This window comes from Rattus norvegicus, chromosome 6 (assembly GCF_021556685.1).
Source record: "Rattus norvegicus strain SHRSP/BbbUtx chromosome 6, alternate assembly SHRSP_T2T, whole genome shotgun sequence".
Taxonomy (NCBI): Eukaryota; Metazoa; Chordata; class Mammalia; order Rodentia; family Muridae; genus Rattus; species Rattus norvegicus.
In genome coordinates, this window is record NC_141539.1 from 112,824,843 (window position 1) to 112,838,690 (window position 13,848).

Sequence of the window (13,848 nt, forward strand, 5' to 3'; positions counted from 1 at the left end):
AGCCTCTCAGAGAACAATTAAGCTAGGTTCCTGTCTGTGTGTGAATCCAGATGACAGATAAAAGCATAGCCTGAGATACCAAGGTAGTTGAAGCCTCCTTCACATTGCAGGCCTACAATGTGTCCCTATTGATCCTCTGAGAACAGCTCAGCACATTCCCCACCCCCAACTCCCAAACTGTCAGTGATTGCAACTGCATTGATGTATGTCACATAGGGCACTGTGAATCCAAACCAGCAGTAACAAATACAGCTTCCAACAGTGTCTTCACATGTTGTATATTGTTACAAGGCTTTGACCGACAAAGGGGCACCAAAGTTCACGTGACTTTTTCATATTGTCTCACAATGCATCCCTGCGAATCCACTACTTGTGCAGTCACAGTGAGAATTGCCTCTTCTGTCCAGACACAGACCTCCATAGAGACAGGGCTGACTGGCACACTCATCAAAGTTGAATCCACAGTGGTCTCCAAGGAATCCGGGTGTATGGTCACAGAAGTGAGCTCCAAGAGCATCCTGACACGTGGCACCATTTAGACTTGGCTGGGAACCATATCCATCGATTTCTAGCTCATGGTTCACACCAGAACACGCTTGGGGACAGACACACGTGTATCTTATCTTATTGAGGCATACTGCCTCAGTCATGCAGGGGTCAGAAACACTTTCACCCACTTCCAAGTCACAATGGCTGCCTTGGTATCCAGGCGCACAGAAGCAGGAGTGGCCATTGATTCCATCCTGGCACACAGCCCCACTGTGGCCAGGACTGGAAGCACACTCATTGTCATCTGTCTCCTAGAACCTTCCAGCATTTCCAGCAGGACGGATACAGGCAGTGTGTACTCAGGGTCTTCATGGTAGGTCCCTCCTTGTTGTCAGGCATTCCTTCCATGGGAATTAGTGGTAGTTTCATAGGTCAGCCCTGTACCCAGGAGGACATTGGCATAGGAAACCCCTTTCTCCTGAGGTAGTCACACAAGTGGAAATTCCTTGGTGGAGATTGGAGACGCGCCGGTCTTTTAGCTCTTCATAGTCTTTGTCCAAATGATGGCAACTGTTGTCCTGTGAAAACCCTGATGCATAGAATCATTTTGGCAAGAATTTAAGAGATAGCTGATATTGTCTGTTTATAGATCTTTATTCTCTCTGTCCACTCTCTCTGCTGTTTCTGTCTTTTCCTCCCCCAACATCTCTTTCTTCTATCCTTCCACTGCCTCCTACCTTCCTCCACTGCCCAGGTGCGTGTTCCTTCCAGACAATGGTGCGTTCTTTATCAACTACGTGATCACATCAGCTCTGTTTGGCACAGGCATGGAGCTGATGCGCCTGGGGTCACTCTGCACATACTGCACCCGCCTCTTCTTATCCAGATCAGAGCCAGAGAGAGTTCACATCAGAAAGGTGAGGTCCAGCCCTTCTGTAAGCATAGTCTTCTGGGAGAGAAAGGAAAGGGTCAGCTAGGAGTGCCAGGACCCACGATGGAGGCCTGTGACCATGGGTGGCTATTTCTTGGACTCCAAGGTGGGAAGAAGTGTTGTCTCTAGGAGTGAGCTGCCAGCCAGCTCTCTAGAGGGATTCCAGAAGCTTGCAAGACAAGGGAAACTAAGGGTGACTCCTGCCTTCTGCCTTAGAATCTGGCCATGGATTTCCAATTTGGACGAGAGTATGCATGGATGTTGAACGTCTTCAGCGTGGTGATGGCATATAGCATCACTTGCCCTATAATCGTCCCGTTTGGTAAGTCATCTATGAGGTACTGCTCCCCCCGCCCCTAGAAATAAGAGGAGAAACAATCTCCATGACAACAGGCCACCTCCCAGAGCATGCGGAGATCTGGGACAGACTGGCAGGGAGCTGGGAGGAGCAGGGCCCAGCCATGGGACTGTTTGGATGGCTGCTCACAAGGGATGTTGGTTAAATGCGTGCATGAATGAATGACATCACCAAGCTGGCAGAATCTGTTCTAGAGGTGACAGAAATCATCTCCGTAGGTCTCCCACAGCCCATCCTGGGCCCTTGTTACAATGAGTCTGGCCTCTAAGCTCTATAGGCAGCCGAGGGCAGCACAGATCTGCACTAGAGCAACCAGTAAAGGTATCTCTGTCTTCTGGTCCCCAGGGCTGCTGTATCTGTGCATGAAGCACATCACAGACCGCTATAACATGTACTACTCCTATGCGCCCACCAAACTGAACGCGCAGATCCACATGGCCGCTGTCTACCAGGCCATATTTGCCCCACTGTTGGGACTCTTCTGGATGCTCTTCTTCTCAATCCTGAGAGTAGGTGGGTGCCCAGCCTGCTCTTTGGTCCCACCTCTGCCTGACCTCTGTCCTGTGAGTCCCTTGAGATACCTCTGACAGAAGAGGAGAGCTTAGGATGAGCAGGACATTGCCTGTGGGACTTGGCCAAGTCCAGTGACTGCTCTGGACCACAGTGCATGCATTAACCTTGGCAGAACTTTGAGACAGAGGCAAAGTCCAAATGATGTGGCTCTGGCTTCGAGTATAAAATGTCACATTCTTTCCTTTCTAAATGTAGATGGGCAGAAAATAGAAGAGCAGCTTTTGGGACCTGATGGCCATGCCATTTCCCCTGGGAGCCTGTACAATGCCTGCTTTCATGGGTTTGCCAGAACCCAGAAAAGGGAATCAGATTCTGCCACGATGGCTACCTTTCCCTCACAGTTTGGTTAAACACAGATGCTTCTGCTGTCTTGGGGAAACCAGAGGCATCTTCACAGAAGTTCCCAGTGGCCACAGACTGGGTGCTCCTCAGCTCTCTCCCGTCTGGGTTACTCATGTCCCAAGGGGGTTCCCAACTCCACTGCCCTTCCCTCCTGTGGCAACTTACTGTATCCCCTGTGGTGCATTTTTCCTTGCTCTCTGTCAGAATGACACCTCCCATTATAGTCACAGCACAGTCAATATTTGTTAAAATTGTTTCCTGCCACCTGGGAGGCATTTTCCCCCTTAAGTGCCTTTTTTATAAATATCAAAAATGAAAAAGAAAAATTACAGGGACCAAAAGCTGTTACCCATAATTCCATCTACAGCTGGGTGGGGTGGTTTTTTTGTTTGTTTGTTTGTTTGTTTTTCCTTTGTTCCCCAACTCTAGCTAGGCATTTGCTCAGGGGAGGGAGCAAAGTGAGGGTGTGTGTTAGTTTATTGTTGTTTATAAAGTCGTGACTATCCACACTGTAACTCGCAATCTTAAATCCTGGGTCTTTATCTGCACATTATGCTCTGGCTGGCTTCGTGAGTCATGAGTCTGTTTGAGTGGCCTTTGGCAGCCACATTGAAGGCTACGGCTTTTGTTAGCCCTCGGTGGCTGGATGTTGTTGAAGCTGTTTAGCAGTTTGTGCTATTGCACACCCGTGCACCGGTAAGCTTCATTTGACAGTCGCCTGAGACTGGAGAGTTAATTTTCCATGTTAAAAATCTGTTACCTTTGTGGAAACCAATGCACAGGTAAAATATGTAAATGACTTTTGAATGTTGGGTTGCCTTTTAGTGGGGCCACCAAGGAAAAGGGAGGCTCAGAGTCTGGGGGGGAGGGCAGAACCGATGACTTGAAGATACCTCTGAGGAACCATGGAAATGGGTAGTTGACAGATCAAGAGAGACTCCCTTTTAATGGATGTTGGTGTGGGTGACTTAGATCCATCCAAATCCTGTTTTTCCATAGAACACACAATAAGCCACATTCTAAACTGGCTGAAAAGAACACGGGGATGACCTCCTTGTGTCATGCTCACTCCTTGCTGGGGGGCAGTGCAGGGGCTTCTCTGCCCTAGCTCAGTGGTCCCATTGAGGTTCTGAAGCGGGTGGCCCCCGGCATCTGCAAAGCAGCTCTGCCGCCCTGCCTCCACCCCGACTTTGGCACTCCAGCTCCATGCCCACGGCCTTCTCTCATCCCTGTCAGGTTCCCTCCACAGCATCACTTTGTTTTCCTTGTCGTCGATCATCATCTCCGTGATCATCGCCTTTTCTGGCGTTTTTCTGGGGAAGTTCCGGATTGCCCAACAGTATGAGGTAAGTTGTCAGCCAGCTTGTCCTCCCCACCGCTGATACTTCTGGTTCTAAAGATATGACTTTGAGATGCCCTGCTAGAAGCACCCAGAATACAACAGGACAAGAGGGGTGGCCATTACCCTTAGCCCAAGGTTTGCAGGCTCAGTGGCCTCACATGCCATCCAAAGGCACTGCTCCCCACCCTCCCAACGCCTCTCCCGAATAACAGGTGTCTCTCCCACCACATGAGTCGGGTCCAGTCGCTGCGAGCACCACTGCAAGGGCTCAGAGAGTGGGGAGGAGGGAGAAACAGAGAGGGGCAAAGGACGGTGTGAATGGAGCCAGGGCTATGGGGGTGCTGGAGGCTGTCTGTTTAGAGGAGCCCCTAGTGAGTCCTCTGGCTTCTTGGCAGGGGTACCCAGGGTAATCATCAGGCTCTGGAGACAAGACTCGTATTTGCGTCAGCATTTCTCAGAGTGACCATCCACGCTGGGACACTGGAGTGATTTCCAATGGATAAAACACAATTTTTGCACTTCATGATTATGAACTTCTCTCCCCAATTGACTTTTTATAGTAACTAGTTGTTTATAGCAGTAAAGGGTTTTCTTTCTGAATGATGTATATAAAGAAAAAATAATAATTTGAGGTATGACACTCTGCAGAGGGAGCCTTCTTGGAAGCATTTCGTCTTGCTCTATCTGTCTGTATCTGGGACCCGATTAGAGTGTAAGTTCCAGGCTAGAGGAGGGCCATAACGAATTCTTCTCTAATACACACACACACACACACACACACACAGAGAGAGAGAGAGAGAGAGAGAGAGAGAGAGAGACAGAGAGACAGAGAGACAGAGAGAAAGAGAGAGACAGAGAGAGAGACAGAGAGAGAGACAGAGACAGAGACAGAGACAGAGACAGAGAGAAAGAGAGAGAGAGAGAGAGACAGAGAGAGAGACAGAGAGAGACAGAGAGAGAGACAGAGACAGAGACAGAGAGAAAGAGAGAGAGAGAGAGAGAGAGACAGAGACAGAGACAGAGAGAAAGAGAGAGAGAGAGAGAGAGACAGAGAGAAAGAGAGAGACAGAGAGAGAGACAGAGAGAGAGACAGAGACAGAGACAGAGAGAAAGAGAGAGAGAGAGAAAGAGAGAGAGAGAGAGAGAGAGAGACAGAGAGAAAGAGAGAGACAGAGAGAGAGACAGAGACAGAGACAGAGAGAAAGAGAGAGAGAGAGAGAGACAGAGAGAAAGAGAGAGACAGAGAGAGAGACAGCGAGAGAGACAGAGACAGAGACAGAGAGAAAGAGAGAGAGAGAGAAAGAGAGAGAGAGAGAGAGAGAGAGAGAGAGAGAGAGACAGAGAGACTCTAATACTATGATTATCACAAGATCTGTTTGCATTTGTGTCACCCCAGAGGAGGAGGGTGGTGGGGAACTTAGGTAAGATCGAGGGTCCCTAGACAAAGACAGCAGTTAGAGCAGGCCCTTCTTTAAAACCCATTCCAACTATAATTGTTTCCCCCTTTATGGTTTTGGGAATAGAACATTCCAGAAGGGATTCTTAGCACCCAACTCTTTCCCTTTTTTTTTTTTTTTTTCTGAGCTTTCTGCCCTGCCTTCTGGTCTAAATGTCTAAAAGACAAAGAGCCAACCAAGTGGTAGGGTATACACCTTTAGTCCCACACTCAGGAGGCAGAGGCAGGCAGATCTCTGTGAGTTGGAGGCCAGCCTGGTCTACAGAGCCAGTTCCACAAGAGCCAGGACTACAGAGAGAAACAGAGAAATCCTGTCTTCAAAAACAAACAAAAACCCAAAAAAAAACAAAACAAAAAAGGAAGGAAGGAAGAAAAAAAGAAAGAGAAAGAAAGAAAGAAAGAAAGAAAGAAAGAAAGAAAAGGAAAAGGAAAAGGAAGAAGTTGAGGGGCCACGGTGGCAAGCCAGAGGCCCTGGTGTGGTATGGGCAGAGGGTGGGAGGGGGCAAAGGGCAGGCGCCATCTTTTGATGGACCACTCTTCACTCTTCCCACAGCAGCCTGAGGAAGAAACAGAGACTGTGTTTGATGTGGAACCAAGCAGCACCACCTCCACTCCCACCTCCCTTGTGAGTTTCTGTGGACAGACGAGTTAAGAGGGTGGGGCCTTGCAGGGGCAGTACACTCCAATGACATGGGGGCGGGACGCCAGTGTTTAGTGCCTACCCTGGGTACTGGGGAGGAGCTGGGACCCCTGGGTTCCCTCTTGTGACACAGCAGGACTTGGCCCAGGTCCAAATGCTTCCGTGGCCCTGGCTGAAGAATGAGGTGAGAAGACCCAGCTCTAGCCCGACAGTGGATAGGAGTCACCCAGAGAGGAGAGAGCCAGAGTTGCCGTACACCATCAGTGAGATCCATATCTCAGAGACCGCAATGGAGTAGTTGCAGGGCCATGCTGGGGCTCGGCCTCGGGACCCAAGGCTGCCTCCAGGGCACAGGTGTTGGCCAGAGCGGTGCAGACAGAGCTGCAGGGAGCTATTGATGGACCCAGTGAATGGTAAGGCAGGGGCAGCACCCGATGGATGAGTCTACTAGCCTGCCGAGAGCCGAGGCTGGACACAGAGTGTGTGACCAGTGGACTGGGAGAGGCTCCCATGGCCTTTGGCTCGCCTGGATGACAGGACCCCTTGCCCCTCATCCTTGCCACATGTGCCCATGTGATCATTTAGGCATATTTAAAGCTGGGCACAGGATCCTTTGTACCCCAGTGCTAGGTACCTCCAACGAGCACTGAAGAAGGGTGCCGGCGGACCTGGGCACTTGGGGAAGCTTCCCCAAGAAGGGACTATGTCATGCAGCTGGAGGAATGGGAGTCAAGGTTGCCGGGTGAAACAGGGTGTGGGAAGAGTATTGGAGGAAGAGAGAAGAGCCTGGGCAAAGGCCAGAAGAGATCTGGAACCTGTGGGGAAAACAGAAGACAATGCCTCACATGGATATACAGAGGATACCTTGGGCAGGGCCTACACTGTCCAGGGGCTTTCTTTTTTCTTCTTCCTTCCTTCCTTCCTTCCTTCTTTCTTTCTTTTTTTTTTTGAGGCGAGCAGAGTTGAGTCAAAGCCCAACAACATTAGCAGACTCACCCGGCCGTGGGCACGCACAAGAGATGTGTCCGAACCCTGGTTGTGCCTCACTTGAAAGGATAAACCAAACCCAAACCCTTACAGTCAGTGACAAACTGTCTTTGAGAGGAACAGATCAGGGATGACTTTCTCTGGCTGATAGGAGCACTCTCGCTGGTACAGGGGAGATCTAAGAGCCGGAAGCCTTGCTTTTTTTCTGGATCAATAAACTCCCATCGTTAGGGACTTTTCATCCCCCAAACTTAATTATTACTGCTTTTCTGTGTGGGAGACTGATTGAACCCATGACCTTATGCATACTAGGTAGCTATACTCCTGAGCTAGGGCGTGGCCAGAGTTTGAACCAGGTTCGTTTAACTATAAGATTTGTGCTTAAAGAAAAAAGAAAGGATGATCGAACTTATTATTTATGCATGTGTTTATTTTTTGAGACAGGGTTTCCATGTGGGCATCCCGGTCTCCATCTTCAAATTCAAGTGATTCTCCCACCTCAGCTTCCAGAGTAACAGGGACTTCACAGGCGGGTGCCCATGCCCGACTTAGACTCTTACAAATCCTTTATGCTTATGATAGTGGTATATGGACATGGTAGGCAACTGTGGGAATGAGAAACGAGAGGAGCAAGAACGATGAAATAAAACGTTCATACTCCCATCACCGAGGGATGGTCACTGAGACACTGGTGTACATTCTTTGAGATCTCTGTGGATGTGTGTATCTCTTCCAAATAGCTTGTGCTCATATATATATGGAATATTCTACATGCATATATGGATTTTTTTTTTTGCTCAAGTGGAATTCCACTGTACATACATTTTTATAACCTGGGCAATGGACAGCGTGCTGACATACATGCATTTTGATCTTTTTGCCTACCCGGATTCAAATAGCCCTCGTTACTCATCTTTTATAACTGGCCTAGACCCAGAACTAGTTGAGTATCTTTGCTAGATTAGGACTTGGAAAGACCAAGCCAGCCCTGCAGAATGCTCCCAGCTTTCCCTCCCTTCCCCATTCCCTGAAAGCTGGATGCTTGAGAGGCTCAAGTTCAGTGCTGGAGCTAGAATGTACCCTGAAGTCCAGTGCTTCACCTCGGCGATCTGTAATACCCCATTCATTCCTGTGAGTGGCGCTAGTGAGACTGCTGGGTTTGCCACCTGTTTTTCCCACTGTTCAGCTACCATTTCCTTTTTTACAGCCAAAATGTCTACCAGGTGTGCTTTGGTGCTATGCCCGTGTCTAGGTGTTTCCCAGGACGGTTCCCTCACCACCTGAAGCCGTCTATGTATACTAGAGTATGGAAAGGTGTTAGGTTTATCTCATCATTACTGACTTTTAAAGTAGAGAGAGCGATGAAAAGCCATTGCAACAGGTGACAGATTGCCCCTTCCCCTAGTACTCCCCGTGTGTCTCTAATCTGACGCCTTCCCTGGCATTCCTGAAACCAGCCCTCGGTGTGACAGGAACCAACTAGCGCTCTCAAGCTCTGAATCTGTGACATATTGCAGGAAAACATTCTAGCTGGTAAATGGGAGCCTCTCCAGTTCAGTGGGCACCTAGGCCATTTTCTCCTGGGAACAGATAATGTGTAAACGAGCTGGGAAGCCTGCCTGATACTAAACCAACCCTGTCAGCTCCGAGGTAGCCAGCAGGCTTCGTCTCTTTGGCGCTCACTCAATGATGAAGAACAAGCCAGAAGAAGGACAAGCCTGCTGGGGGGCGGGGTAGGCAGAAGTGACAGGGTGGGGCATGAGGAGAGACAGTGTACCCTATACTTGCCTCTGATATGACTGTGCCTCATCTCACCTTCCCCTCTCTGTCCCGAGCAGCTGTACGTGGCCACCGTGCTACAGGAACCGGAGCTGAACCTGACCCCCGCCTCCTCCCCAGCCCGGCACACCTATGGCACCATGAACAGCCAGCCAGAAGAGGGAGAAGAAGAGAGTGGTCTGAGAGGCTTTGCAAGGGAGCTGGACCCAGCCCAGTTCCAGGAAGGGCTGGAACTAGAGGGCCAGAGCCACTGATTAGGACTCCAGCTGAGGGGTCAGGGGAGAGCCTGGTGAGGGAAGGCAGGCAGGAGCTCCCTCCCACAGACTTTGGGAAGCTCCTGACAGACATCTGCCACCCTGTGGCCCTTTGAAGAGCCAAATCTGCTGACCAGTCAGAAAGGGTGGGCTGGAGTGGAGGAGGCTTAGGCCATGTTTCTGGGACTGGTAGCTGAAGTCCAGGACCCAAGAGACTATATGCTGTGTGTCGTGCTGGGGTCAAGCTGGTACGAGTGTGCATAAGGAAGAGGTAGGAAGAAGCCCACTGACAGCTTTCTGGGGGGTTCATCATCCCCTACCCAACTCCAGCTGCCCACCAAGGATTGCTCCAGACCCCCATCCTCCACTGCAGTCTGAGCAGAGAAAGGTATGTGTACTGGGCCTTGTGAACAAGATACCGGTGGCTGTCTCATCACAGGTTTCCCTACAGAGCATCTAGAAACTCTGTACCTCATCCTCTGAGCAAGAGGCAGCTGGGACAAGCCTGGGGAGTGACTGAGGCCTTCCCTGTTTCTCTGCTCTGCTATCTACTTATAATGGTAGCTGGGACACCTACTCGGGCTCATTAAAGGAGACCTACATGCATGTGGTAAAGGAAACTATGCCTAATCCTTGCTGGTCGACTTAAGGGTGTGTGTGTGTGTGTGTGTGTGTGTGTGTGTGTGTGTGTGTGTGTGTGTGTGTAGGGGTGGCATAGAGTTCAGGAAACAATGTCTTCTCTCCAAAACTGAGCCATGGAAATTAGGCACACCTCAGTCCCAAGGATAAATGAAAAGATCCCCAAAACCTGGAGGCAGCCACCAAGGCATCCTCTGCCCCATGTATGTGAGTGCTGTGTCCCAGCATGGCCAAGAGTGGTGAAGGTACTGGCCATCCCCTGCCCTCAGAAGGACTCTTCCTCTTTCAAGCTGCCCTGCCTGGCCTCCAGTGTGGTAGCGGCTCAGGAGTTACAAATGCTTTCCCACAGTGGTGGCATCGTCCCAGTCCCGCCAGGGTTACCCAGAAGAGGAGTGGTGTCCCCCGCTCCCCACGGAGAAGACCCTTCTGATGGGCAAGCCTCTGGCTGGAGGAGCAAGCCCCCAAAATGCTGGTGGCTCAGCACCTCTGCCCCCTTCTGAGGTGTTCCAACTTCTGCCTCTTAGGACAAGGTATTTTCAGGACTACCATGAAGCCTGAGCCACCTGAACCAAGGGGTCTGTAGTCCCTGAAACTCCTTCCCAGATACCTGGGTTCCTCTTTGCTGCCCATTTACTACAGGTGGGTCTAGACTTATTCCATCCCAGTGTCTGCAGCTATGGCTGCCCTAAAAACAGATCGCTGGCCTGGCCTCTGCTCCATCTCTGTCACACCCGGGCCACTTGGGCAGTTCCAAGCTTCACTCCAGGGCAGCAACAGTTGCTCAAGGAGCAGGGAGTGTCCCAGCCCATGACTTGTCCCCAAATGCTAGCATAGTGATCTTTGCAGAGAGCTTGAGTCAGCTGCAAAAGTGGCTACCTCCAATCCTTGTCAAGCTTGGAATAAGGGTAGAACTACAGGCAGCCAGGCCCTTACGTACTCCAGTACCCCGAGGCCCGAGGCCCAGGGATTTCATCAATAAAGTGAAGAACTTCTTCATAGCAGAGTGGTCAGGCCCAACATCTAGCTCTGCCCAAAGTGGGGAGTTACAGTCTACCCCCCCAACCATGTGTACTTGGTGTGTAGTGATCTAGAATGCAACCAGAACCTAGTCCAGGGCCTTTTCTCTGGGCACTGCTTGCTGGCGCCTGCCCCAGATGCCTGCAGCTCTGTCTGCCGCTGCTGGCTCTCCCTTCTACCCTGATCCACTGTAACCCATGGAAGCTTCAGGTATAAGGGGTCCTGTAGACAGCAGGGCAGGATGGCCAGAGGGCCTTCCCCCTCTGAATCTGGGTCAAAATTGGCCTGGTTCTGATGCCGATGTTGGGCAAGTGGTGGATCCCTCTCTGCTCTTCCAGGAGCTGTCCCCCTGACTAGACCTTGAGTTTGCAAGGTCACTAAAGGCCCTCCTCAGCACCTGCCATCCCAGCCCATTGGTCATCATCCCACCCTGGCCTCACTCTCAGTCCATCTTCTTTGATCCCCTCTGAAGGGAGATGCCTCCCAGGAGACCCGGAATGACACAGAGCCTCACAGAGGGGGGGACCCTTACTGGGCTTAGAGCAGCCTCATCCCTGCCTGCCTGTCCCTCAACTGCCTCTGGAAGCAAAGTGCCTATCAGCAGTGTTGTATCCTCGGGGGGAGGGGGTGTCCTGGAGGGGTGTGGACTAACCACAGTTGCTACCACTAAGGGAATGTGCCAGAATGCTGAACCTTCTTGTTATTGATGTATGACTGTGCCTTGAATAAACAAGTCCTCCTAACCTCTGCTGGCCTGTGTCTGCCTCAGGGCCAACAGGGCCTTCTCCACCTGGAAGGAGCCAGGGCTGTTAAGGGCTGACCCCAAAGTCACCAGGCTGAGGCAGCATACCTCACTGCGTGACTCCTACCCTGTATCGCTGCCTCTTCTGGGATCCCTCTACTCCCCAGGGCCTTCCCTGGCCTCAGCTCAAGGAGGAGGGGGTAGAAGGGTTGATAACTATTGCCAGTTGGTTAGACAGACAGGAAGTGGCTCTGCCTCCTTCCTGTATAGCAAGTGAATGCCACCCCAGAGGCCACTGGAGTAGGAGCACACTTGGCTGAGTGTTGAGCCAGGACAGCAGATAGGTTACCTGGCCCAGGTAGAACCACAGGCCAGGCTTGGGCATATATACCTGGGCATAGAGAAGAGAAGGTAATCTATTGAGATGGTGGGTTTCAGGGAGAGTTGGGGACAGTCATGCAGGCCTGGATAGGACAAGAAATGAACTGAGAGTGAGGCTAGGGTGGGATGATGACCTTAAGTAAAGCTTAAGGCAAGAAGAAAATACTTGTGGCAAGAAGAAAATAGTTCCCTGCCCGATGACATACCTCTGCGCTAAGAGGCCTGAGTTCTGGTCTTCTCCCGTGTGGCTGACACTAGGCTGTTCGTTCATCCCCAGAGTAGGAGGAAGACCTAAGTTCAACATGCTGTGTAGAGCAGAGTCAACTGTGGTGAGGGACAGGGTAGGTTGGGGCGAGAAGGCCTCTCCTGTGGCAGCTCCCTGTGGGGACAGACCATAACCCTCTTGGGTTAGCTGTTCACTGCCACCACCTGTACAGAGCCATCTCCTCAAGCACTTGACCCACCTGTGGGTGCCGGTTCAAAGCCCACTGCAGCAGGAGTCAGGAGAGGAGTCTAGACCCTTGTTCAACAAGTGCTTACGAGGCTGTTTCAGGGAAAGGAGGTGTCAAGAGCAGAAGGGGCGGGGCCTGATGACTATGCTTAGTGGGCTTGAGCTGCTGCAAGAGGGGGACCTACAACCCACAAACCCCTGTAGTGTCAGCTCTTTCTCAGGGCTCTCTTCTTGGGGGCTACAAACCTCCAGCTTGCAGACATTGGGGCATTGGCACCCTTTTGGGGGACATTGCTCAGATGGACACAAAAAGACTAGAAGAAAGGCTACATGGAGGGGGATGAGTAGCCCAAGGTGTGGGGGTGGGGGGGATGCTCAGAAGGGTACGAGAGTGGATCCTCATACTTAGCACGCAAGGAGGACCGGGGGCTTAGGTGATAGGTGTGCCTGACTGGGGGTGGGACTAAGACACAAGGCAAGAGGGAGGCTTGGCACCAGAAAGGTCTAGAATGTCAGTCACTGGACTGTGTCCATAGGGCACTGTAGCACCCAGGCAAGCGCCATACTGGGCACCATCAGCCTGAGAGGAGCAGGAAGGCCTGAGGCTCCTTGCAAATTCTGCCTAGAAGCCTTTAAACCCAGAACAAATAGAAGCAGCTCTTGGCCACCCTATCCCTGCTGCCTCTCTGAAGGCAGCTCAGGTCTGTCCTGAGGGACATCCCTGCTGGCCCAGCTGCAGGCTTCTAGGTCACTGTGTGGGAGGCCCTGGGGCATAGGAGGAGCCGGGATTCCAAGAAGACAAATTCCCAGTTCTGCCCAACCCAAATTGTTTCTGAATATCTGCCAGCCCCTTGGCATTGACAACCCGCAGTCCAGCATCACCCAGTGACAAGTGGGAGTCTCTTAGATGGACCAAAGGTTCTGGGGTGGTCCCTGGTCACCTCCATGTCACAGAAACCCTAGCTGTGTATGTATAGCAGGCACCACCCACTCTGGCAGGCCTCATCAGCCCAGGCTAGACATGAGTGATGGGCACAGATCCTGGCGTATGATTCTTACTCTGTTATTCAGTTCCAAGAGCCCCATCCTGGGCCTCAGGGCCCCTTCTACTTTGTCAGCTTCAGCAACTGTTTAAGGAATCGCCTCTTCTCTCTTCTCTAAACACAGCCCAGAGTGGTTTTCACGACAGCCTGCTCATTCCTAGGCAATAGAAGGTTCCAAGTGCAATAAACAAACCCGTTACATAATGGGATGTCAGGCAGGGATAAGTGCTTTGAAGAAAGAACAGAACAAGGTGAAGAGAAGGGACTGACTGGAGACGGGAGGGTATTTTGGCCCTTATGGGATCTGGGAGAAAAGCTCCTGGGGATGGGGCGTAAGAAGAGTGGAGGGTCTACAAGACAAAGTGCAGGGCTCGAAGAGCCAGGGGAAGGCTAGAGGGGCTGAAACAGTGAGCAAGGAAGGAGA

At 51.3% G+C, this 13,848-nt stretch overlaps 1 protein-coding gene across 30 annotated transcripts in view; it reads left to right on the top strand.

The window, feature by feature from the left end:
• Tmem63c (transmembrane protein 63c) overlaps positions 1 to 11,550 on the top strand; it is a 71,993-nt gene extending 60,443 nt beyond the window's left edge. For 18 of the 30 annotated variants that reach the window (XM_087553361.1, XM_087553349.1, XM_087553363.1 and 15 more), the window contains 6 exons: positions 1,244 to 1,406; positions 1,637 to 1,742; positions 2,124 to 2,291; positions 3,930 to 4,039; positions 6,045 to 6,116; positions 8,957 to 11,550. In XM_087553361.1, coding sequence (XP_087409487.1) covers positions 1,244 to 1,406; positions 1,637 to 1,742; positions 2,124 to 2,291; positions 3,930 to 4,039; positions 6,045 to 6,116; positions 8,957 to 9,151 — 814 coding nt within the window. In that variant the 3' untranslated portion in view covers positions 9,152 to 11,550. 30 annotated transcript variants of the gene reach the window in all.
• The last annotated feature ends 2,298 nt before the right edge of the window (positions 11,551 to 13,848 follow it).